Below are 27,066 nucleotides of genomic sequence, written 5' to 3' on the forward strand. Positions count from 1 at the left end.
ACAAACAAATTAAGTAGCTACAGGTAAAGCAGCAAGAGATTATTGTCTGCATCGCTTCTACCTGCTGGGTGGTGAAACTTGTCACCTGCGGACCCCACGTAGATAGAAAGATGTCATGTGATCTGCCATCATGATTAACATTGGTGGATGCTAACCACTCATTTCAAAGTCTGCCACGTGTCGCATCTCTTATAATTTTTTTTTTATTTCTTTAAACGATTTTTTTTTTTTTTTGAGGAATGTACTATGCTCGTTAATCAAATTAGAAAGCGTACAAACTGAATATAGTGTGCACAATAGATTTTGATAAAATCTTGTTCGAGATTTTAATCCGGTTGAAAGGAAAAGAGTGTCTAGCACAACAAAATAACATATCTTCAAATGATAATATATAAGCAAACTACGAAACATTTTTGAACAAAATATCCTTAAGCAAATCAGGTGATTCTTCAAACCACACAAATGATATTATCTACACTAAGAAGAGGTGGGCTTAACCTTGTTCAAATTCGCCTTTTGCGATAATCAAACCTAAAACCTCTTACTTACAAGTGAAGAGGAATACCACTAGACCGTAGTACTAACTGGTCTCTTAACTATAGTTAAAAAATTTCTTCAAATTGAAAAAAAAAAATATAAAACTAATTTTGTGTCCCTTCTTCTGCTTCAGACCATCTTTGTTTCTTCTGCTAGATCAACCCCAATATTTTATTTCCTCACCATATAATTCCACCCACACTACAAGTTAAAAACTTAAAATGTTATTTTTCCACCTACTTTTAGTTTTAAAATAACCTATAACATATATGTAAAATCTTTTTTAATTTTCAAAAGAACAAATGTTAGAGTGTTGATAACGACAGCTGACACACCTCGATCTCGGTCAAGAAATTGTCACATCCCCGCCTGGGCGGGACCACTTCTAGGGCCCGCTCCACCACTGTAGCACGATATTGTCCGTTTTGGGCTTACCATTCCTTCACGGTTTTGTTTTTGAGAACTCACGAGCAACTTCCCAGTGGGTCACCCATTATGAGATTGCTCTAGCCCCCTTCTCGCTTAACTTCGGAGTTCCTACAGAATCCAAAGCCAGTGAGCTCCCAAAATGCCTCATGTTAGGTAGAGATAGGAATATACATATAAGGATCACTCCCCTGGGTGATGTGAGATGTTATAATCCACCCCCTTTAGGGGCCCGACGTCCTCGTCGGCACACACGCAACCAGGGTTAGGCTCTGATACCAAATTGTCACATCCCCACCCGAGTGAGACCACATCCTGGGCCCGTTCCACTACCGTAGCACGATATTGTCTGCTTTGGACTTACCATTCCCTTACGGTTTTGTTTTTGGGAACTCACGAGCAATTTCCCAATGGGTTACCCATCATGGGATTGCTCTAGCCCCCTTCTCGTTTAACTTCGGAGTTCCTACGGAACCTGAAACCAGTGAGCTCCCAAAAGGCCTCGTGCTAGGTAGAGATGAGAATATACATATAAGGATCACTCCCTTGGGCGATACCAAACTGACACACCCCGACCGAGATCAGGGCATGTTGGCCGTCACGTGGAAGTGACGTAACCATGTGCACAGTGCGGAAGCTAAATAAATAACAATTATAAATGTACAAATAAATGAAAACCAGCTTTACACAAAATAATAACATACATGTGCAAGCATAAATGTAAAAATAAAGTTTAGAGCACGAAGACCTAATGCAGTCCGGGAGAAACAACACTACATAAACACATCCGAAGGTAGTCCTACACTGGTGACAATCTGTCAGATATGCCGCGGAAATCCTCTGGGGAACCACCAGAAGTGCTAGCCAACTAGAATCTGGAGGGGCGCAAAACAAAAGTGTGAGTGGGCAAAAACAAAGCTTTTCAAAAACCATTTCATAAATAAGTTCTAACCCCTCGCCATAAAACCTGTATACTTCCCAGAAACATAATATACATATATATAATCATGCTTGGAAAATATGCCATGCCCAAATGCCTCGAATATATGCAAGTGCTCAGGAAATGTCAAAATCAATGCTATGTAAGCTATCAGCCGGAGTCACCTAATGTGACCTGTACGGCTGAATCTAGAGCTCAAATCTCCATCTCACTAACTATACCTGCACATGAGTCGGAACCACCTAAAGTGGTCTGTACGACAGGACTGGGTGTATAAATAGTACGCTCAAGTGCTATGATCACGTGAAGGCTGGGTGACTAATCGTTGGTCACCTACGAGTCGGAACCACCTAAAGTGGTTTGTACGACATGACTGTGCACCTAACTTGGATCCAAGATGAGCGTGTGGTGTGGGAGGTGAACATCACGTGAATGACTGTGGCCAACTCTGGGCGGGAGCACTAACATCGGGGGTGCAGGTTATGAGCTCTCTATGCATCTCAAACCGCTACTGAAAATAAGCATAAACCATACTCACCTGACACTTACCTGTGCGCCCGCAACACCAACATACATACATACATATATATATATATATATAGAGGCTACTAACAATGAATAAACAAACGGCAAACATAATGCATGGCATAAAAACATATAACGTTTCAATTCATTTTCTGGGAAAAACATGAGTATATAGGTTCTATATACGGAAAACCAAAAGCCCACTCACTGGTATGTAGATGGGTCGTAACCCCCTTGCCTCGAGTGACCACGCTTGTTCTCGGGATAGGTCTCACCTATATGCGAAACAACTATAAAAACGTTAATTTTAAAGCACATAACCAACGTTATGAAATAACTTCCCATACAAAGCTTAAATGGGGTGTATGAATACACCAACGTGATCTACTCAACCTCAGGAACATCCCTATATTTTTAGAAAAAATTTCCACTATCGCACGTGCCCCCACGCGCCAGCCACGTGCAGGCACATGCCTGGCACGCTGACGGCGTCAGTTAACGCCGTCAGGAATATTCCGTTAACTTTAACGGATTCCGTCAACGCTGTTAGGAATATTCCGTCCAAACTGACGGAATATTCCGTCGTCTTCTCCGGCGAGGCTCCGATGCCGTCGCTGGCGCCGAAAAATCGTGAAAACTTCAAATTTTCATATCTTCTTCGTTTTTCAACCAAATTTCACAAAATTGGTACCAAAATGAAGCTTACAACGAGAGGAACAAATCCATGCCACTTTCAAGCACTAAAATCCATGGAATCTCGCCGGGAAAACTCCACCAACTCCTGCCAACCTTGAAACTCACGATCCCGACGTCCAAAACCTTCAAACGAACCACCCCAAGCCTCCTAAGGACCTCATCAAGCTTCCTACAAGCTTGAAATTCCCAAAAACACAAGAATTAACGTGTGCATGAATAGTGACAAAATCGGGGTATCCCGAGTTCGACGTGAAAACGAAGGTATCTTTACCTGAAATGGGTATGGTTGAACTCCTACGAACCTCACGAGCATGAATATGTACTTTGTTTCCTCGATCTGTGAAGATTTGAAGGGTTTCTTGGTGTGTCCGTACAAATGGAATAGGAAATGGAGGAGAGAGGGAACTCGGGACAAGGGTGTAGGGCAGGGAATGGGTGAGGGAAGTGTGGGGGAGTGTGTGTGTGGTCCACAACCTGCCAACAAAAATCCACAACAACCACACAACGAAAAGTCATACTAGGGGAAAAATCGTCATTTCACCCTTAGGTTCGAAAATTCCAGAACGGGTTGTCACAACAGCCGAGCCTCCACTTATCGCAGAGGCATCCCTTCTTGATTTTTTTTATTGTGGTGAGAATTTCAGTATCCGGTCACTTTCCAGATCTCTAGTTGATTGCAACTCTCATTCCTTCTCTCTCCATACCCACAACACAACCCTCTTTCGTCTCCCGTCCAAACCTCACAACTACGCCTTTACAAAATTTTCCCAAAATTTCATCCTTATGACGGATATTCAAATTAATGACAACAAAATCCCACCCCTTCAAGCTCAATTCCTTCTTTTGGTATCCCATTTCATTTTTCAAAATTTTAAATAATTATTTGATTAGTAAATGTTTTGAATAACTATTATATATAATTAAACTAAAGAACAGAAAATGAAGAAAATATTTATTTGAAGGAATTGATATAGTTGCAGAGAGATGGTGAACTGAGATGAAAATCTTTTTTTCTCTTTGGTCCTTAGATATCAGTTGGAAATATAGAAATATCTTGGACTCAGGTGCAAAATACAGAAACTGAGGGACCATTGTGCAAAAATACCCCCGTATGACAAAATTTTCTTCATCTACAAACATTACCGTGTCACAACTCCACGACACCATTCTTTGTTCTGGCAAAAGATTAAAACTTTCCAATATTCCAATTAGATCCAGCCATTCACGCGATCTCGATCCAGACGCAGCGTTTTATCACTCCCGCGAGCTTCAATTCCGATTCAGTTGTTCCTCACTATGCTCACAAAAACCTCTATTCCGCGAGTCTAGGGTTTCAGATGTCACACCCATGGAGGTAATTTCCCAATTTCGTGCTAAGTTGTCTTTTTTACCATTTGGATGCTCGGAAAGTTGGTGAAGGGAAAAAAATTGGGGTTTTAAGAAGGTTTTTCAATCAAATTTCGCATCAATTAGGCAAATTAATAAAGTTGAAATTTATGTGATGTGGATTTTCTAATGGAGTAGGCGTTTGAGTATTGGAGTAGGTTTATGCGGTTTCAACTTTCAGGTGGTTATGCTGTTGTAGAATTCAAATTTTAGGGTTTTTTGAAGAATTCAAATTGTGTCTGTTTCGGTCGTGTGGTCTATAACTTAATATGGAGGCGCAAAACAATCGAGATGTGTTAGTTGAGATATAAAATTTGAGCTTATATCGTAGTTACACATTTATTGGTTTCTGAATCTACAGAAAGCAAATGGATAGGGAGAGTCGGCCATTGTTCCGGCAGCACCAGCAACAGCAACGATAGGAGCTGGTCCTAGTTCAAGACAGTTACATGCAAAGCAGAGCTGAAGCTTTGCGAAATGGTGAGTCCACTATTCATGAGCTAAGCAATATTTTTAGCCAACTTGCGACCTTGGTTTCTCAGCAAGGGGAGGTCGCCATCAGGTTTTACTCTGTCTCCAGTATCTTCCTTTGATGTGGAATTCAGTTGGTAGTGTTCTAAGCAGACAGTACTAATAGGAGATCACTTTATATTTTTTAGCGTTTCACACACTTGGGTTTTTATTGTTACTGGTGATGCGATTGGTAATTTGTCATTGTAAATTGTAACGGTCATCCATCGAACTCTGATAATTTTCGTAATTTTTAATTTTTTATAATGAGATTATTTGGATTTCGCACAACGAAAGCTCGAAGCCCTAATTGTAAAAGATTTCAGCTGATTAGATTTTCCTGAGCGTTTGTAAATTTGTTATCGTCGATTGAAACTTGAGGGACGAGAGCTCGCTCGTCAATAAAAAAGAGCGAATGGCTGTCGATGTCTCGACCTTTGCGTTGTAAAAGATTTCAGCTGATTAGATTTTCCTTGCATGATTTCTCGAGAGAATGGCTGGCGGTGGAAACAGGAGGGACGAGGGCTCGCTCGTCATCAACAACGCGAAGGTGTTCGTGGCGCTCGAGACTTTGCGAAGAAGAAGAAGTCCGATAAGGATCGCAAGAGTAAAGGGTCGTCCAAGGCGGTGCAGCCCAAGGCGCCGGAGCCGCAAATGTTATGGGCGCCGGCTCATTTGGTTGTGAAATCGTGGGCCGATGTGGACGATGAAGATGACGATGATTATTAAGCCACTATGGCTTCACCTCAGGCCCCTTCTGGATTGTTGGAGCCGCAACAGATTAAGATGAAGCCAAATGTAGAGGTCAGAACTGAAATTCAATTGGTTTTATTGGTTTGTATTTGATTTGTTTTCTTGAAGGTTTTTTTTATAGAAGGAATTGAATTGATGAATATAGATACTCTAGTTGGCGTTTAATCTTACCCTATGAGCTATAAAGATGCTATTATGGTAACTTTGTGAGGGGAAGGCGAACGTTGTTTGATGGTTGAAGGAATCATCTGAGTTAGTTTGGGTCCTTAATTGTTCAAGGATGAAGTTCATGGAGGCATATTGGATGATTCATTATTTGATCCAAGTGTTGATTTCCAATGGATGACAAACTAGTGGCTGTAATGAATGCAGAAGCGAAGGTAGAATTTGGTGTCAGGTGAAAACGTGATTAGGTATCATTGGAATGAGGATACATTGTGTCTGAAAAAAGTGTTGCAGTGTATAATTATGGCTGATTCAAATTAGGAAAATGGCAAAAGAGTTGGAATGCAAGGCCGAAAATTTTCCAATTACAATTGCCAACATATATAGCTTTATATGGTTATGCATTTGTCACGGCATTATAGGCAACGACCTGAATGGAGTTATTATAACCGATTGTTGATTTTTTATTACAGGAAAGTCAGAGTGAAGAAGATATTCTTGATAACGGTGATGATGATGCAGAGGAAAAGCACGATCATGCACTGAAGGTGCCAGTAAAACTGGAGCCAGCAGTGAAGAAGCCTGCTGATGTTCCTGCACCACCTAAAGAGGTAGAAAGGCAATTTTCCAAAAAGGAAAGAAAGAAAAAGGAACTTGCAGAACTTGAGGCTCTCTCTGGCTGATTTTGCAGTCGCCCCAAAGGGGAGTGATATTCAAGATGATTCACGAGGTAATTGTGAACAATTATTTCAGATAAATTCTGCTATAGTGATCTGTGATTGCTTGCTCTTCAGTTTTTCTCCTTTAGTGCTTTTTGTTATGTTTGCTCTATTTATTTTCAGCATCTAAGATTCTGTGTAAAGAGAGGATAAAAGCTAAATCTTAGTCATTCCATCATGTCAATCATGAATTGAAATTCCAGTTTGGACATAACATAGATGCGAAGGAGATAGTTAAAATTTCTATATACACTTTACACATTCATGTATGCGCATAATACTCCATTTAACTTGGTATTCTTGTTCACTGTATCTTTCACCGCTCATATCAATTGCAAAGTAAGCTTAGAATCAAATGACATACTTACGTTTGAAAGTCAAGTCCTTGTATATGTTTTATGTTCATAATTATTGCAGAAGTTGAAGTCTTGGTTTTATTTGTTCATTTATTGAGAACCTCTATTTTAAAGTATTTGGATAAGGTTTCTTTGGTGCCATCTCTTATTCAGTATCATCTAGCCAACAACCGTCGTTATGTTGCATTTGCAGGTGTTGCACAAGAAAAGGATAATGCGCCAAATGGAAATGGAGAAAAGAAGGAAAATTAGCCCGCAGAGTCCAAGTGTGCCAAGAAGAAGAAAAAGAAAGATAAAGCTTCCAAGGAGGTCAAAGAATCACAGGATCAACCAAACACTTAGAGGCCACTAATGAACTGAGTGAAGTTACTGAAGCCAAACAGACGGAGGAGGATGCATCAAATATTGACATGAAGGAGCGATTAAAGAAGGTTGTATTAGTGAAGAAGAAGAAATTTAGTAAAGAGTTGGATGCTGTAGCAAAAGCTACTGCTCAAGAGGTAGCTACTAGGAGAGCACGACTTGCTGCAGCTAAGAAGAAAGAGAAGAACCATTACAACCAGCAACCTGTGCAGTAAAAAGCCCAAATTCCGGTCAGCATCATTATATATGAACGTGTAATTTCTCTTTGTTCATATGAGCGAAATAAAGAGTGGGTTTGGCGACTCTGGGTTAAAATTTTTATTGCGCGGTGGACTAGTAGGACGTTTTCACATTTGGCTGTTGTCGATCATTTTTTGTTGCTCGGTTGTCATGGGGACGTATGGAATTTGCCAGTTTTGCTCATTGGATATTCCTTTCTTGGAGAGAGTCAGTTTTAACTTGATACATGTGGTATCGTTTGGTATGCAGACGGGACGGAACGGAACGAGATGGGACGGGACAGGACGGAACGGAACGGAACAGAGCGGGAGCAAAGATGCCCTCGGATGGAAACAAGGAGGAAGAAGAAGGAGACGGAGAGGTTATAATTTTGTGTTCCACAGATGTGGAACGAGTTGTTCCAGGGGGGTGAGGTGGAACGAAAGTTCACCCAAAACTCGTCCCGTGGAACAGCTCGTTTCATCCGTTTTAGGCGCACCAAACGTGGGATGGAACGTCTTGTCCCACTCTGTTTCGTCCTGTCCCACGTACCAAACGGTACCTGTATGTACTGTAGTTGTTCCTCCGTGTTGTGTTGCTGTTACAAACTTGTGTATGAAATTCTATGAACGGACGGACACAATCAGAAATTATTGCATTTCTTCTCTGTGTGAGCCGAAGGACAAAACTGGACGTTTTGGAGATCGTTTAATAAGATATACCAATGTACTATTGAAAAGGCTTACATTACATTGTCATCGTAGCGTCCCAACCTAATAATGCATTATTGATTGTAATGATATATGGCAATGAATCTATTATAAGTAATTTGAACGACATGCAGTAAATCACGAGCGATAGGTAAAGATGCAATTGCCATAATTGCTTCTACATTATGAGCTCATTATACATCTATCGAAATGCTTATGGTAAAAGCACTTATAAGTTAAAATTGCTTTTTAATTTTCAATTTAAGTAACGACATGGTGTATTCCAATTATCACCCTTCTTTTTAAAGGAGAAGTGTTATTAACACTCCAAAAATCATATTATACACTTCTCACAATTATATTTTTCTTTTCTAATATAGAAAGTTTAAAGTGTAGAATGAAAATTTTGAAATGCTAATAACAATTTCCTTTTAAAAAAGGATCATTGATTGGTAAACAAATGGATGAGATGAGACTTGAACGGGAGGGAGTCTTGATTGATCCACATTGTTCTTGCTCAGGCTGGTACGCTATCGCCATATAAGGTCATTTCTGACATTTCCGGTGGTCCACGTGGCATTTCCGTCGCACAAAAAAAAAAAAAACACCCTTTTCCTCCCAAGTTGTCGTCACTCGTTCACCATGTAGAAGTAGCAGCAAGCAGAAGTAAACACAAACAAACCGGCGATTCGAGCAAACCTTCTCATTCTCTCCCCTCTCTCTCTCTCTCTCTCTCTCTCTCTCTCTCTCTCTCTCAAGATTGAATCCCGCAGAAGCAAGCAGTACCTGTGAAATGCTCCATTTCGGCACTCCAGGTTCTAATTTCTTCAAACTAGCACGTTTTGTTTCCGAAAAATGAAAATTGTATCGAAAGTATTGGAGTCTTATGAATAATTGTGTGTTTTCGGGTTCGAAACCAGCAGAGAAACAACAAGTTTGGATTCAGATTAGCTCTTTTACCTCTAGGCTATTGCCTCTCTGCTGCTCCTCTGAGTCAGGGTGACAAGCAGTTTTAGGGCTCTTTTTTTTTTTTTTTTCAATTAGCGAATTAATCGGAGTAAAATTCGCAATTTTGAGGAGCTTTTCGGGTGTTCGAGAAGGAAATTGATACAGTATGTATGTTTTGTTGAATAATGATTTATAACTGTGATTGACAGATTGTTTAGTAGGAAAATCTTGTGTGCCATGTCTTAGTATTGCTCTGAGAACAACTGAATTGTCCATTGGTGCTTCGTCCGTTATTGTATCTTTTACTTATATCCATTTGATGATTGTTCTGGGTTTGGTGTGGATTATTGATTCAATATCAACATCTGTTCCCGTAGGGTTCAAATGTCTACTCGCATCGTGATTTTCTGATTTGTTAGGGGACTAAGAGCTGCTTCTTGGTCCCTGGCCAATGACTTGCAATTGGATGTTGTTGCTTAAGGGAAGATAATGAGCAGTAAACTCCTCTGCCCATTTATTGGGGTTTCACTTCACGGCTCTTTAATTGGTAGAAACAATGGAAATTTCATTTATTGGGACAGAGGGCGTACGGGAAAAAGGGCTGCTCGTAGGTGTGTATGTGAAAATCAGAACTATTGGATTTCTCAAGCAATTAAAGTTTCACATTTTTGGGGAAAAAATGTGGAATTATTAAGGCGAACCTTCGAGTTAAAAAATGGGATGAAGGTGCAATGTGTTAAAGAGCCCTTTTCTCGAAGCAAGGCTCTGGTGAGGTCTCTGTCTCCTCTGTTGGAAGAGGGGTTACTTTTAATTAGGTGCTCTGTACTTTTGGCCGTCATATCTGGGGTGTGCTTATTGGTATGGTACGGGCAATCCAAAACCAAGGATTTTATTGAAGCCAAGCTTTTGCCTTCTGTTTGTTCAGTACTCAGTGAATATGTTGAGCGCGAAGTTGTTTTTGGTAAGGTTCGGAGGTTATCGCCTTTGAGCATCACACTGGACTCTTGTTCAATTGGGCCTCATAATGAGGAATTTTCTTGCGGTGAGGTCCCATCTATGAAACTTCGGCTTCATCCTTTTGCAAGTCTTAGGAGGGGAAGGATTGTGATTGATGCAGTTTTGTCGCATCCGACAGTCTTGGTTGCACAAAAGAAGGATTATACTTGGTTAGGGATACCCTCAATTGAAGGTGGTCTACAGAGGCACTTATCTAACGAAGAAGGAATTGATCATCGAACCAAAATCCGAAGGCTTTCTAGAGAAGAAGCGGCTGCTTGCTGGGAAAGAGAAAGAGATGAAGCGGCAAAAAAAGCTGCAGAGATGGGTTACATTGTTTCTGACAAGGGTTCCAGTCCTTCAAATGGCAATGACTCAAAGGAAGGTGATAGCCATTCAGTAGATTTAACAAGTTCTGAGTCATTTCCATGCATGGATGAAAAGATGCACTGGAGGGATCATTGCATGGACACAGGCGTTGATTATGAAATAAAGCATGCAGATTTGGAGAAATCGTTGGGTGTCAAAATTCCTGGGTCAGGGCTTAAATTTTGGTCCAGAGTGATAAAGGGGCCTAAAAAGCACAAATTTAAAAGGAAGGGTTATGGGAGTGATATCTCTGCATCCGGTGTTACTGCCAAAAGAAGAATTCTTGGGTACAGTGCAGCAAGGGCACTTGCATATTTTCAGGATCTATCTCATCGGAAGTCTGACGAGCCTTTACAGTCATCCGGAGGTTATGATGTGATGAACCTTGACACCTATTTGTTGAACAATGTGGTTGATACTAATGCTGATGCTTCCATCACAAGTATTGGTGAAAAAACTGTAAGAGAAGACAACCACAACGGAAATCATTATGGAGATTCAGCAGACTATCCTCTTAAAGAAAATGAGAATGTCAACAGTCATTTAAATAGTTCTAATTTCATGGATGATCCGCTTCCTATGACTTTCGATAGGTCTAATGGAGATGGGACGTCCAGTAAAATTTTCCCATTTACTGAAAATGTTGCAGGAACTAAAACCATAAGTGGTAATGTAAACGATGAGGATTTTGGAGTCGATGTTGTAAATAAGCATACTGAGATATCAGAGAGGCAAAGAGGTCAGACGCTGCAGACTTCAAATTTTGCAACATACAATCAAGTTCCTATCTGGCCCCTAAGCCTGAAATTAGGTTTTCCCTCATTTGCAGGAAAGCCATTAGCCTTTCTCTCTGGACCCATTCAAAAGCTGACGTCTAGTGTGGGCCCCAGAGTTGAAGATATTGTTGCAGAACTTGTCGACGGGGTTGGTGTTGGGCAGTCTGAAGGCATTGAGAGGATGCTTCCAGTTACACTAGATTCTGTTCATTTCAAAGGAGGAACATTGATGCTACTTGCATATGGCGACAGGGAACCTCGGTAGAGACACTTCTGTTATACATTTTCTTGTTTTACTCTTTGTAGTAACATAATTCTCTTGCTGACTTGTCATAATATGATTTACTTTGTTGTAGATGCTAGCTTTCCTTTGACCATTGTGCTGAGTTTTATCTAGAAAACCTTGTTGGTGTTGGGATTTTGACATATCAGATAGAGGTCTAACTATACGAATTAGAATCACTTATCTTTTAAGATGTTTCCACTTTTCTGTGAATAATGGTAATGCATTGTCTTGTGCAAGAAAAAGTTTATAACAAGATAAATTTTGCATTAAGTTGAGCATTTATGATTTTTATAAAATGTTTATAGAGAGATGGAGAATGTCGATGGACATGTGAAGTTTCAAAATCACTATGGCCAAGTTCACGTACAAGTTAGTGGAAACTGTAAGGTGTGGAGGTCTGATAACATATCTGAAGATGGCGGCTGGTTGTCTACAGATGTTTTTGTTGACATTGTTGAACAGAAATGGCATGCCAACTTAAAAGTTGCCAACTTGTTTGTTCCGGTAAGGGAAACACTACAAAATAAAATATGACACATAATTAAGATTACAAACACAAACACCTTTGTATTTCCAATCTGAGGCCACAAAGTTGGTTCACGTGTCTTGTGTGCTGGTTGTCTCTTCTTCTGCAGCTTTTTGAAAGGATCTTAGAAATTCCAATAATTTGGTCCAGAGGAAGAGCCACTGGTGAGGTGCTTCTCGAACTTAAATGTGTACTTTATTGTTTTCTATTATAAAATTTTATGGTGGCACATCTCCAGTTTATGCCTCTGAATGGGTTATATTGTTTCTGTTTTCTAAGGTTATATAAAATTCTGTGCATCTGAAATCACGGGATGTCACATTTCAACTGTATTTTTTCATTTGACATTACGTAGGAGAAATAAAAGTTCATTGTGAGATTTTATTTTGTTTGTTTTGAGATATATATGTACTTTCACTATTTCAGGTTCACTTGTGCATGTCAAGTGGAGAAACATTTCCTAATCTTCATGGACAGCTTGATGTGACAGGGTTGGCTTTTCAAACAATCGGCGCGCCTTCATCATTTTCTGTATGTCCCGTTATACGTTTTTGTTTCTTTTGTTGAACCTATATGGATACAATATGCTTTTTGCGGTAGATGTTCCTTCTCCCTGCAAATAGACTTGGTAGATCGCCTAAAAAAAGGAACTACTTCCGGTTCCAATATATCATGAAAAACTGAATCTGTCCAAATAGTTATCAATTTAATGGAGTGTGTTGTAAAGCATTTTGCACTTGATTTACTAGGGCTTTGGTCTTTTATAATCATACTTGTCGTCTTGCATGTTACTGTTTCTAACAGCACATAATATGCAAAACGTTATAGCTCTATGGTTCTCAAAACATGCAATAGGTTTATGGTTGAAACTTGAAACCATCCCTCATGCGCATTGTCTGTCATGGTGTCCTTGAAATCTAAAAAGTTGTTATTGTCCTGTGCCATGTGTTTCTTGAACAACAACAACAACAATGATAAAGCCTACCCAACCCAAGTTTAAAATTGGACCTAAAACTTGAAACAAGCCCAGGATTAGTGGGGCTGGCCCACCATTTATTTAGTTTTATATTTATAAATTCATTGAATCCAACGGTTAAGATTTAATTTGATAAATTTAAATCTAACGGCTAAAGTAATTAAAAAAAAATCTTTTATGTGTTTCATATTTTTTCATAGTTTTTAATGAGTTTTATGGTGTCGGTTAGTGATTTTTTAGCATTTGTCAGAATCTAAATATTTTTAGGTTAAAATGTTCATAAAATTAAATTAGGATAGTCTACATAATTTTTTCTTTTAAAAAAGTTACTTTAAGAAAAAAATTAGTCTAAATTCATTCTTTAATAATCTGGGGCTAAAATTTTAGGCCAGAAGGGTTGGTGACATACCCTGACCGGAGTCATGGCGTGCTGGCCGTCACGTGAGGGTGACGTAGCCAAGTGTGCAATAGAAGTGAATATGATAATAAGAAAATGTGAATAAATTAAAACCAACTAAAACTTATCTATACTAGAGATAATACGAAGTGTGTGGAAGTGACCAAGTCAGGCTACAAACGTTTCAGAGCATAGGTATCACAAGTGCAGTCGAGTAGACAAAGTACTAATTACACAAAATAAGGAGAAGATCTCTACACTTATTTAGAAGATCATCAGAACCACCTGGAAGTCCTCGTGAGCCACAAATATGAACGGCTACCTAGAACCTGGAGGGGCGCAAAACAGAAGGGTGAGTGGGCAAAAACAAAGCATTTGAAAACACATTTATCTTTTCTAAACATAGTAATCCCTCTCCGTAAAACCCGTATAGTTCCTAGAACATAATACTATATAGATATGAAAACCAATACTCAAGGTAGTGAAAACCGAGATATGCCATGTCATAATGTTTCAACACTAAAATATGTAAGCCAGGTGTGAAATCAACATAAAGTAACATGCCAGCCAGAGTCACCTATCGTGACTTGTACGACTGGACTTATAGCTCATCAATCTAGGCTAGCACACGAGTTGGAGTCACCTAATGTGACCTGTACGACAAGCTGGGTATAAATATGTACGCTCAGTGCTATGATCACGTGAAGGCTATGCAATAAATCGTGGGTCACCTATGAGTTGGAACCACCTATTGTGGTTTGTACGACAGGCTGGCACCAGACTTGGATCCAAGGTGAGCGTGCCGTGCGGGAGGTGAACAGTCATGTGAAGGCTATGCCTTGGCCCGGGGCGGGAGCACTGATAACGAGGTGTAGCGATGATGAGCATTCTATATGCATCTATGCATAACACCAATACCATGACCATATACTCACCTGAAGCTTACCTAAGCCTTCGTAGCATCAAACAATATAATTCTCATTTCATATCAATGCAATACTTAAAATGCTACTCATTTACGACATGGCAAATGCCCACTCACTGATAAGTAGCAGGATCGTAGCCCCCTAATCTCGCTTGTCCACGCTCGTCCTCAGGGTACGTCTCACCTATATGCGAAATAACTAATTTTACGTTAATTATAAACCACATATACAAAACTTAGGAATAACTTCTCATATCTTGCTCAAATGGGGTGTTTGAATATACCAACGTGATCTACTCGACAGTACGAACACACAGATATTTTTAGAAATTTTTTTGGACACCGGATGCATCCTCACGCGCCGGCCATGTGCAGGCACAACCACACACGCCGGCTATGTGCATACACGTGCTGTCTGTGTGACTGACGCTGTTAGGAATATTCTGTTAAATGTAATTGACGGTTCTTGACGTCGTTAGAATATTCCGTTAAAGTTAACGGAATATTCCCCTTCTTCTCCGGTCACTCCGCCGTCTGCACTCGCTAGTTTTTGGAAAATTTTCTAAAGCTTATAACTTTGTCATTTCTCAACCAAAATCCATGAAATTTATAGGTCTTGAAGAGTAGAACACATTCGTACCTAATAGAAGTTCAAAATCCAATAGAAAACGATCGGAAAATTCCTTGGAAAATCCGGCCAACTTTGCAACTCTTGAACTCATCTATACCAACGTCCACGTCACTCCAAAACTACTTCAAAGGGTTAGGAAAGTTGGGTGAACACCTTCCCAAGCCTTAAAATCGCGAAACCTTGCCGGGATGGCGTCGGAGCAAACTTTATTCTCGCAGGAGCTTTTGGTTTCTCAAGTTCCTGTCGTCCGTTCGATGAGCTAAGGGTATGGTTGAGTTCGTGAGGTCGAGAGGAGGATGATGGTTGTTTCCAAAGACTCGATCTGTGTGAGTTTGATGATGATGGTGTATGTGGGTGTCACGGTGCAGAGAAAAGAAAGAGAAAGAAGGCTCGAGAAGAGGGGAGAAAGTGTGTACGTGTGTGTGTGTGTCCTCCTGATGGGAAGAAGAAGAAAATAGTAAGCCCTGATTGGGCTGCCGTGAGAGAGGGAGAGAGAGGATTAATTTTAATCGGTCCAGATGAGATAATAGCCCAAATACCTAATTGGGTCCAAGGAAATAGGAAATAGGAATTATGGTGATTGGTTTCTTATTTTGGCCTGTTTACGCTCTATACGTTCGTAACTTCCTTGTTATGACTCTGATTCGGCTCTAACTCGCGTCAGCGCACTCGTGACGTCGAGTACAATCTAATTACAATAGTGAGGAAATTAATTTAGAACTGCATATGTACATCCACGTCGCTAAGCCAACAAGGGCAATATTGTCACTTAAAATACTCGGGAATAAAATATATATTAAATTGGGACAGATCGTCACAATTGGAGATGGTCTTATGGCTTAAAATTTTAGCCCGATACTATTAAATAATGATTTTAGCCTAACTTTTTTTTCAGAAATTTTAAAAAAATAAAATTTATGTAAATTATCCTAATTTATTTTTATGAAAATTTTAATTTAAAAATATTTAAATTCTGATAAGTAATTAAAAATCATACAAATACATAGGTATTTATAAAGTTTTAAGTTAAATTTGATTTAAATTATTTTCTTAAATTATTTAGACGTTAGATTTAATTTTGGGCCATCAAATCTTTTTTTGCCATTAGATTTGATCTCATATGATCATAGCCATTAGATTATAAGTAAAAATAAAAATAATGTATGAAATACGACAGTTTGGTGGGTCTAGAATAATTTAAGCCGTGCTTAAATCTTGGGGGGAATCTAGCCCAGAGATATATTTTCTCGCCGTGGCTTATTTTAGCCCATTGGTTGGAGATGGTTTGTTGTGGGGTGGGGTTTAAGCTTTATCCCATGGGTCAGCTATTGAATCCTAGAATGCCACTATGCTCGGTTTTGCGCCAAATCTTATGTGAGCTCCAAGTACCCCATGGACTTTTCTTAAAATCCATGCGTTTCTTTTATGCAGGATATTTCAGCCAGCTTATGTTTCCGTGGCCAACGGATATTCTTACACAATGCAAGTGGCTGGTTTGGTGATGTTCCCTTGGAAGCTTCTGGTGATTTTGGCATTCATCCTGAGGAAGGAGAGTTTCATCTTATGTGTCAGGTATATTCTTGAAGATGCATCTTGGATTGAGTTTGGTAACAGGCAGTTAATTTGAGCTTGAACTGGCAGCACAAAATGTCTTATTTGGTTTCCTTTTTGTTTTCTTAATAATACTGCATCCAGTTAGAAATCTTTTCATACCAATTTTTCTATCTCCAGGTTTCTTGCGTGGAAGTAAATTCCCTGATGAGAACTTTCAAGATGAAACCTCTCTTGTTTCCGGTATGTGTGTGTTGTGTATGTTGTGTGTGTTGCATCTGATCGTCTGTTCGCATGTACCTGTCTTTTTCTTTTTTCCTGTGTGATAAAATGGAAATACTAAGCTGTAGTGTAGATGCTAGCTTCTCCCTGGTCCCACCATGTGTAGACGGTAGAACCTATGACTTCTCATTTAGAAGGGAAGGTCCAAACATAGACGGAAGTGCTACACTTTGACATGGATATGAAACTGGCACTTTCCTTTGAACCTATATCAACACATTATATGCGAGAGTGCCTGCTCGCATGTGATAATTATGGGTTGTAAAACATTTATTGAAAATAGCACGACAGCCTTAGGTTAATCATAGTTAAATGAAATAGAATTCTTTTAAAAGACTCTGTATGAGTCTCATACACTGGCCAATGAAGTGCAGATTTCGGTTAGTAATTTGATACAAATCATATTATCTGCATCTTAAAATCTTAGGTGCTTATATACATATATTCCTTTATTTTAAAGTTTGATTACATTTTTAATGAATTCTCTCAAATACTTTTATTAGCCATTTGTACATGTCACTCCCTACTATTATTTTTCCAAATTCCATGTAATAATGTTGGGTGCATTAGTTTCTTACTTCACACAAGAAAGAATGCAGTGATAATGGGAAAGGTTATATACGTCATATTGACACATCTCTTTGAATTTTCCCCATGTAGCTGGCTGGTTCAGTGACTGCTGTGTTTAACTGTCAAGGTCCACTGGATGCACCTATATTTGTGGGAAGTGGAATGGTCTCTAGAAGGATATCTCATTCAGTTACTGATTTTCCTCCGTCCTCTGCATCTGAAGCAGTTTTGAAAAGTAAAGAAGCTGGTGCAGTAGCAGCATTTGATCGTGTACCATTTTCATGTGTATCGGCTAATTTCACTTTTAACACTGATAGCTGTGTAAGTTTTTGAGAAGCAACTAAATGTGTATGCCCAAAATTGTGTGATGATTCTTCATCTCATGCCACTGTATCTATACCCTTGTAAGCTTATACCGTATTTTCTATAGGTTGCTGATTTGTATGGAATAAGAGCTAGTCTTGTAGATGGCGGTGAAATTCGAGGGGCAGGGAATGCATGGATTTGCCCAGAGGTATGCACTTTTGTTTTTGTTGAAAATTGTGGCCAGTTTTTCTCGATTCATATTACTGAGTCGTTATACCAGCAAGCTAGGTCTCTCTTTCTCACTGAGGTGATTATTTGGTAACTAGAGCATGCGTATTACCATTTTGTTTCTATTTCTAAGGGGAATTTTTTCTTAAAACTATCTTCAACCTATAATGCTACTTTAGCTTTCTTGTTAAATATAAATCTTTGTGATGATGTAGCACTCAGCACTCTAACATTTCTATATGAAAATTAATTTTATGATGTTACACACAGGGTGAAGTTGATGATACATCAATGGATGTGAATTTCTCTGGAAGTATGTGTTTTGATAAAATTCTGCATCGATATGTACCTGGGTATCTTCAACTAATGCCACTCAAATTAGGGGTTTTAAATGGAGAGACAAAACTTTCTGGTTCACTTTTGAGACCGTAAGATTCACATGTCCCTCTTAACTGTTGATCAATAACTATTCATGCTGCTTATTTGCTTCATCTGCATTTTGTTGTGGTTGTTATCAAATTATGCTGATGATAATCTGCATTCAAGGTTAATCGTTCTTCAGGTTCACTCACATATTTTCCTGATTTATATTTTATATTATTTTTTCTTAATGTAGGAGGTTTGACATTAAATGGACAGCTCCAAATGCTGAAGGGTCCTTCAGCGATGCTAGAGGAGATATCATAATTTCACACGATTCCATTACTGTTAATTCCTCATCTGCTGCTTTTGATTTGTTATCGAAAGTTCAAACATCTTACACTGACAAAATCTGCTTGCACAGAAAAGATGGTTATGGAAAGAGTGCCATGCCATTTGTTGTTGAGGGAATTGACTTGGATTTGCGTATGCGTAGTTTTGAGTTTTTTAACGTGGTATCTCCTTATACCTTCGATTCTCCGAAACCAATGCATTTAAAAGCAACTGGCAAGATCAAGTTTCAAGGCAAGGTTGTAAAGCCTTGCAGTTTTGAAAATGGACAAGATTTTGGTCTAGATAGAAATAAGCTCCCTGTGGCAATGACATATAAAGAAAAGACAGACAGTCTTGTTGGAGAGGTTTCGATTTCTGGTCTTAGATTGAATCAGTTGATGTTGGCGCCTCAGTTGGCTGGATCATTGAGCTTGTCACCTGAGTATATCAAGGTAATGAAAATAACCTTAATGCCTTTCACATCTAGTTTATCTTGGAATTGCGTTGACGATATTAAGCTGGTCTTGTCCTCAATTTTGCCAATCTAATTTTTGAAATTAACATGTTGGCTCGTCATATTTTTATTATTGGTTTTGGATTCATGACATTTTGCATTGTAGAGCATAACTGGTTCTAAGCTTTATAATTATATTCCTTCTTATCATGGAAGTTCTTTGTAACTTGAGCAAAAGATACATGTTTGTGAGTAACTTTATTCTTAAATGGCATGCTAAAGATTTGGAGGGCCAATTTCTCTAGTTTGAAATTGATTAGATTGCCTTTGGCATGCCCATGCCTGAGTCAAGCATTTGGACACATGTTTCTCGTGCATATTTTCGCATTCCTACGCTTTGGGAAATGGAAATCATGATAATTGATTCAGTTAGGGATTTTAAGATCTATGCTGTCGTTATTGAGACCTACACCTATGTAATCAGATATGGCTAAAGGAAGAGTTAGACTTGGTGCATTGATCAACTATGTTGATGCCCTATTATTTTCTAATCTTGTTTCTTATAGTTTCTTCTGAAATACAACATTTTTCTGGCAGTTGGATGCCACTGGTAGGCCAGATGAAAGTCTTGTAGTGGAGTTTGTTGGGCCGTTGAAGCCTAATAATGAAGATAATTCCCCAAGTGGACAGTTGTTATCTTTTTTGCTTCAAAAAGGGCAACTAAAAGCAAACATTTGCTTCCAGCCATTTCATTCTGCTAGTTTGGAGGTACATGTATTTCTGTAGAATATTCTTTGCTTACTATTTTAATTCTTGTTAATTGAGCTTATTCATAACAAATTGTGTACTCTTCTTTTTTTGTCTTGGCATTGGTTATAGATACGTCAGTTACCACTGGATGAGTTGGAGTTGGCCTCACTTCGTGGAACAATACAGAAGGCAAGCGAGCAAGCATTCTAGATTTAAATGTTTTCTGTTCCCATATCTTCTCCTTCCTTACTCATCATGAGTGCACAGTCGACCATTATGAGATGGCTGTCAAGAATGGTTCAGAGACTTGCACAAATGTTTGATTACATATATGTTTATCCTAACAAAGCCTTAAAAAATAAAAGGAAGAACGGGCATATATGTTTATTTCTATTGTTATAAGGCCAAATTTTTTCTTAAGAAACTTGGGATGTAATTTAAGTATCTTGTTTACCACATTATCTTTAATCATCGGTTCAAGGAAATTCTCGTAGGCAGAAGAGAAAAGTAGGTAAAATAAACCCTGAAATGACTCTTTCCACATCTTTTTCCTTAGGCATTCTGGATAATAATGCCACTGATTATTTTCTCTTTCTTTTTTAATTTTTTCTATCTATTTGTTCATTTTAACTAGGTTGTGGTGTTGAGGGAAATCATAATTTTGTTTATTTTTTTCAATTTTTGAAGAAAAATCATAATTTAGTTGAAGCTTCATAAGTTGATAGAAGTTGTTTCAAGTCAGTTGCTTTTCAGTTCTAAAATGTTTAGCTGGTTATTTGGTTTCAGGCCGAAATTCAACTTAATTTTCAGAAACGAAGAGGTCATGGACTGCTATCTGTACTTCGACCGAAATTCAGTGGAGTGCTAGGTGAAGCCCTTGATGTCGCTGCTCGATGGAGTGGAGATGTTGTGAGTACTTCTGGCTTTTGTACTTTTCATCTGCCCTTGTCGATTCATTGCTGAGATTTTTATTGAGAACATTGTCTTCTTTCCCCTCACATATTTTCTGTTGTAAATGTGGCTTCTGCTATTATTATGATTTATCTTCTGTTGTAAATGCGGCTTCTGCTATTATTATGATTTATCTTCTTTTTGTCACAAGGGTTGCTGATTTCATGCCACGATCGTGATGCATACTTTTCTCAAGCTTTCCCTACTTGATGGTTATCTGTGTCTTCCTCTAGCTTAGTCGAACTGTTCTTGCTTCTCATGCAGCCTTTGCATTAGTTAATATCCCATAAATGCCCACAGATTCTTTAGATATATTCAACTCTGATATATCAACTAAACACCAGGAGGTTCAAGCTTCTTGTTTCAATCCTTTAGTTTAGATTTACAATAGTGAAAGATGCCTTACCTTATGGAGCTTGGCCAAAATCTTTTGGGATGAATTTGTATCAACACATTAAAAAACAATAAACTTTTTCTTCACTTATTTTAGGGCTCGATGTGGTGTTACTTTCTTATTCACAAGAATCAAACTAAATTTTTTTGCATGACATGCCTAACATTGGTACTTGTTAATAAACTATTATACAGATCACTGTTGAGAAAACGGTCCTGGAGCAAAGCAATAGCCGTTATGAGCTTCAGGGTGAATATGTGTTGCCAGGCTCACGAGACCGCAACCCTGCTGGAAAGGAAAAGGGTGGCTTGTTGGAAAGGGCAATGGCTGGGCATCTGGGAAGTGTCATATCTTCTATGGGAAGGTGGAGAATGAGACTGGAAGTTCCCAGAGCTGAGGTTGCTGAGATGCTTCCCCTAGCCAGACTTGTTTCTCGAAGTACAGATCCTGCTGTTCATTCTAGGTCAAAGGTTGTATTCCATTGAAATAAGTTGGAAATAAGTACATATAGTAATTATCGACTTTTCAGTAGAGCCAAAAACATCAATTGACAAGCAGTTTAATGAAAAACTCATACTCTACTTTTTTGTGTGAAATTTGCATGCAGGATCTCTTTATTCAGAGTTTGCAGTCTGTGGGATTATATACTGAAAGTCTTAAAGAACTACTCGAGGTACTTTTTGGATGAAACACCATATGTCAATTTCCCTTTTGAAGCTATATTACTTGATGCTGGTGGACATGACTTTGGGATTTGATGCCTTGATATAGTTTTTTTTCTGTTTTTCGTAATGAGATAAGCGGGGGACATTATGTATTTTTGACTGTTGGTTATCCATTATTTCAGGTTATACGGGGACATTATACTCCATCAAATGAAGTTATTCTAGAAGACTTAAATCTTCCAGGTTTAACAGAGCTTAGAGGTAGATGGCATGGCTCTCTTGATGCTAGTGGTGGTGGCAATGGGGATACCATGGTATCTTTCCAATTCCTTCACGGTTCAAATATCAAACATCTTTGCATGTTGAGAATTCATTTATCAATATCTAAATTGTAAAATATGTATAATCATTTTTTGGACAATTGGATGTTGGTAGACAAATAATAGTAATAGAATGAGGTTTTCCTGTGCTCTCGCATAACAAGTTGGTGACCACTTGAACATTGGTTCTTGATAATCCTAGTTCTGTCTACAGTTGAAGTAAAAGCTAAGCATAAACTTTTTCTTGTTTTTGCTAGTCTAACTTAGGAAATATGGTGGCTACGTATTGTGTTTAACCTGCAATACGTAGCTACCATGGTTACTCTTTTGGTTCATGGCATGTAGGCTTTGTCCTCTACTAATTGGTTTTATCATTGTATCTTTTTGTCAGGCAGAATTTGATTTTCATGGGGAGGATTGGGAGTGGGGTACCTACAAAACTCAGCGAGTTCTGGCAGTTGGTGCATACAGCAATGATGATGGTTTGCGCCTGGAAAAGATGTTTATTCAGAAAGATAATGCTACAATTCATGCAGATGGGACTTTGTTAGGGCCTAAAACGAATCTTCACTTTGCTGTTCTAAATTTTCCTGTTAGTCTAGTTCCGACGGTGATTCAGGTGATTGAATCTTCTGCTACTGATGTGGTTCAATCTTTAAGGAAGTTTTTAGCACCAATTAGGGGTATATTGCACATGGAAGGCGATCTCAGAGGGAATCTTGCAAAACCAGAATGTGATGTGCAAGTAAGGCTTCTGGATGGTGCCATTGGGGGGATCGATCTTGGACGAGCTGAAGTTGTTGCTTCTCTAACTTCAACCAGTCGTTTTCTGTTCAACGCAAAATTTGAGCCAATCATCCAAATTGGGCATGTTCACATTCAAGGAAGTGTTCCTGTTACTTTTGTTCAGAATAACATGTTAGAGGAAGAAGATTTAGAGAAAGATAGAGGTCGAGCAAGTTGGGAAGGCTGGGTGAAAGAAAGAGGTAGGGCATCTGTAGATGATGCCAGTGAAAAGAAACTTTCAAGAGAGCGAAATGAAGAAGGTTGGGATACTCGATTAGCAGAAAGCCTCAAAGGTTTAAACTGGAACCTACTGGATGTAGGGGAAGTCAGAATAGATGCTGATGTTAAAGATGGGGGCATGATGCTGTTAACTGCTTTATCGCCTTATGCTAAATGGCTTCAGGGCAATGCTGACGTCATGCTTCAGGTGGGACAAGTGAACGTGGAGTTTTTTTATTGTCTATGATTCGTTAAACTTTGTTTCTTTTTCCCTAAAAATTTCTCTGTTATGTTTCGGTTTAAGGCCGTGTTTAAAATTTTAACGATTGTGTATAAATAGGTCAGAGGCACAGTTGAACAACCGGTGCTGGATGGGTATGCATCATTCCACAGGGCATCTATATCATCACCAGTTCTCTGGAAACCACTGTCAAACTTTGGTGGCACAGTTCATGTGAAATCGAATAGGTTGTGCATCACTTCATTGGAGAGTAGGGTAAGCAGAAGGGGAAAACTATTCGTGAAAGGAAACCTGCCCCTTAGAACAAGTGAAGCATCCCTTGGAGATAAAATTGACTTGAAATGTGAAGTTTTGGAAGTGCGGGCAAAGAATATTCTGAGGTACTTATAATAATTCATCATAAATAAAACTCCAAGTTCATTGGCATCATAAACTAGGTTAACTTTTGGATTCATATGCTTGTTAGAATCTTTGAATTTCTTGCTTTTGGTGATGCTACTTTTGAATTTTCTATCGGTCCTTATTTGTGGTACAAATCCAATAATGTAAAACAAGAAAGTAAGAACAACGGAAGAAAGAAGAAATGAGATAACCTTTCTCTGGAAGTGTTTTCTTTCCCTGGGGTTATTTTTTTAGTAGTCTTAGCTGCATATTCCTTTTATTTGCCGCCCAAAGAAAACTCATGTGTTGAGTAAAATTGCAGTGCCCAGGTTGACACTCAGATGCAGATAACTGGTTCTATATTGCAACCAAACATCTCTGGAAATATTAAATTGAGCCATGGTGAAGCATATCTACCACATGATAAGGGTAGTGGGGCTACTTCTAATAGATTGGTGTCAAATGAGTCTAGGCTTCTAGCTACTGGTGTCGATCGAGCAGTTGCCTCGAGGTATGTTTCACGGTTTTTCAGTTCCCAACCTGCTGCTTCAAGGACAAAATTCTCTCAACCCTCAGGTAAACATCACCGCCTTTTAGTCTTATTTGTTGTGTGACCTTATGACCGTTATACTCGGAATCAGACCAAACATTTTTTGTATGTACAGTTGGTAAAGTTGATGTCTGAAAACCTCAAATTCTACTGAATCTAACCTTCTACTTTCTGGATTGGCAGTTGAACCAGCTGAAAAGGAGATGGAGCAAGTGAACATTAAACCGAACGTAGATATTCAGCTTAGTGATTTAAAGCTTGCTCTAGGACCAGAATTGAGGGTAGTTTATCCTTTAATTCTCAATTTCGCAGTCAGTGGAGAGCTTGAGTTAAATGGCCCGGCTCATCCCAAATTGATACAACCTAGAGGAGTCTTAACTTTTGAGAATGGTGACGTGAATCTTGTGGCAACTCAGGTGAGTCAATTTATTTCTTATATTCTTGAAGTCCACAGTATCTTTTCTTCTCGTGGGGAGTTCAATCTTATTGGTTCCTCTGTTTTTTGGCTTGTGCTAGTCTTATGAACTTCCCAATTGCAGGTGAGGCTCAAGCAAGAGCATCTGAATATTGCAAAATTCGAGCCTGAAATTGGACTAGATCCTATGCTAGATTTAGTTCTGGTAGGTTCGGAGTGGCAATTCAGGATTCAAAGTCGAGCCAGCAATTGGCAGGACAAACTGGTGGTGACATCCACTCGCTCTGTGGAACAGGATGCCCTCTCACCGACCGAGGTACTATCTTTCAATATTGGCGGAAGTCAATTTTCACTTCCCATACTTGCAGGCACTTTCGTCTGATGCATTTTTTCCGTGTGCACAGGCTGCTAGAGTCTTTGAAAGTCAACTGGCGGAGTCCATATTGGAAAACGATGGGCAGCTTGCATTCCAAAAGCTTGCCACTACAACACTGGAAAAACTAATGCCAAGAATAGAAGGGAAGGGTGAGTTTGGGCAGGCAAGGTGGAGGCTAGTGTATGCACCGCAGATCCCTAGTTTGCTTTCTGTTGATCCTACAGTGGATCCTCTCAAATCCCTGGCCAGTAATATTTCCTTTGGTACAGAAGTTGAAGTCCAACTCGGGAAACGTCTTCAGGTAATCTTAACGAAACTCTTTAACCCACTTTCAATTCTGTTGCTTCTCAAATTTGATGGACACCTTAAGGTCTTTCATTGATGCAAATCGTAGAAACTTTCCAGATATTGTGAACTTCTTTGCGTTCAAAGTACGTTAATCATCATTTAAGATTTTTTTTCTCACCAGGCCTCGATTGTTAGGCAAATGAAAGACTCAGAGATGGCAATGCAATGGACGTTGATCTACCAGCTTACGAGCCGCTTGAGGGTTCTCCTGCAGTCTGCTCCGTCGAAGCGCCTCCTTTTCGAATATTCTGCCACCTCGCAGGACTAGGTTTTTTCTTCGTCTTACGTTATGCTCTTATCTTTTTGGTGTATCATTATTCTTTGCTCAAATATTGAATGAGCTCCTTTGTAAGTTGTACGTGTTTCACTTTGTAAATACTTCCATATTTTATCAATGAAAGAAAATCATAAAGTTGTAATGGCATTTCCAACACTCTCCAAATAGGTCTGATTTCAACTCCATCCATTTAAAATTAAAGGTTACACTTTACAGTAGGCCTCACAATTTCTTATACGACTGGAATTGTTCCTTCACCAAACTCTAATAATTATTGGACATTCAATCCATTTATGTACGCTCCAATTAAACCCAAGCTTCTACATGTTTTGTTGTTCAAGTAACATTTCCTTATCCAAACAAAAACATTACAAACTGCGATTTTTGTTTGGTTAACAGTTAAAATGTGACTTAATGCGCCGGAAATACTTACGCCCAGTTCAGAATTGTTGTGGTTTTTTTAAAACTGTGTTGCTCTTTTTTTAAGGATAATAAGCTATAAAATAAGCAATTGAGTATTTAACAAACTGTATTTTTAAATTTACTATAAGTATGAAAAGTAATATGAAAGTATTTAGTAAATTTTAGTGTAAAAATAAGATAATTGTATATAATAACAAAAATGAAGTGGCAATGGTGTGGTAGCAATGATAATGATGGTGGGTGGGGTGTGGTGGCAGGGATGTAGAGGTAACAATGGTGGTAAGGGCGGCCATAGTGACAGTAGTGGCGGTTGTGCCTATGGTGGTGGTCGTCATGGCGATGGTGGCGTCAACAATGGTCGTGGCAATAGTGAGGGTGATGGTGACTGTGGTTGTGGTGGCAATGGGCCCGATTATGATTGTGGTAGTGTTGGCAATAATGGTGGTAGTAATAGCACTGGTGGTGAAAGGTTAGTGCTTGTGGTGATAGATGGTGACGGTTACTTTGTTCTCTAAATATAAAATCATAATGTCTATAATGTGTAACATTATAGAATATAGATCCTGTTATTGTTGAAAATAACTCCACTTTTAATAAAAAGGGAGAACTATTTTTAAAATAAGCAGAATATTTTGTTCGCACTTATCATTTTTAATTAACTATAAAGTTAAATAGGTTTGAAAATAAATAAATTAAACGGGGCCTTTAAATTCCCACGATGCACAGAACGACATCATATTAGCCGAGCCAT

General features: G+C 38.9%; 1 protein-coding gene and 1 pseudogene across 4 annotated transcripts; both read left to right on the forward strand.

Annotated features, from left to right (window-relative positions):
- The first annotated feature begins 4,254 nt into the window (after nucleotides 1-4,254).
- Nucleotides 4,255-7,804, forward strand: LOC103965995 (annotated as a pseudogene).
- Nucleotides 7,805-8,941: 1,137 nt separating this feature from the next.
- LOC103965996 (protein TIC236, chloroplastic) lies at nucleotides 8,942-26,039 on the forward strand. Of its 4 annotated transcripts, XM_048580417.1 has the most exons (26): nucleotides 8,942-9,120; nucleotides 9,631-11,250; nucleotides 11,332-11,357; nucleotides 11,448-11,655; nucleotides 11,986-12,184; nucleotides 12,316-12,375; nucleotides 12,633-12,737; nucleotides 16,567-16,707; nucleotides 16,867-16,929; nucleotides 17,629-17,859; nucleotides 17,969-18,052; nucleotides 18,343-18,500; nucleotides 18,689-19,217; nucleotides 19,817-19,987; nucleotides 20,099-20,158; nucleotides 20,756-20,878; nucleotides 21,509-21,784; nucleotides 21,922-21,987; nucleotides 22,162-22,293; nucleotides 22,691-23,512; nucleotides 23,645-23,925; nucleotides 24,249-24,502; nucleotides 24,660-24,892; nucleotides 25,016-25,207; nucleotides 25,296-25,568; nucleotides 25,737-26,039. In XM_048580417.1, the coding sequence occupies exons 2-26, from the start codon at nucleotides 9,743-9,745 to the stop codon at nucleotides 25,881-25,883; spliced, it is 6,342 nt and encodes a 2,113-aa protein (XP_048436374.1). In that variant the 5' UTR covers nucleotides 8,942-9,120; nucleotides 9,631-9,742; the 3' UTR covers nucleotides 25,884-26,039. The 4 variants fall into 4 exon arrangements, with proteins under 4 accessions (XP_048436374.1, XP_009377383.2, XP_048436373.1 ...); XM_009379108.3 differs by having other exon boundaries at nucleotides 9,631-11,357; XM_048580416.1 differs by having other exon boundaries at nucleotides 11,332-11,655.
- Nucleotides 26,040-27,066: the final 1,027 nt, after the last annotated feature.

This window comes from the organism of the source record quoted next, unplaced genomic scaffold (assembly GCF_019419815.1).
Source record: "Pyrus x bretschneideri cultivar Hongxiangsu unplaced genomic scaffold, Pyrus_bretschneideri_v1 Contig15, whole genome shotgun sequence".
NCBI lineage: Eukaryota > Viridiplantae > Streptophyta > Magnoliopsida > Rosales > Rosaceae > Pyrus > Pyrus x bretschneideri.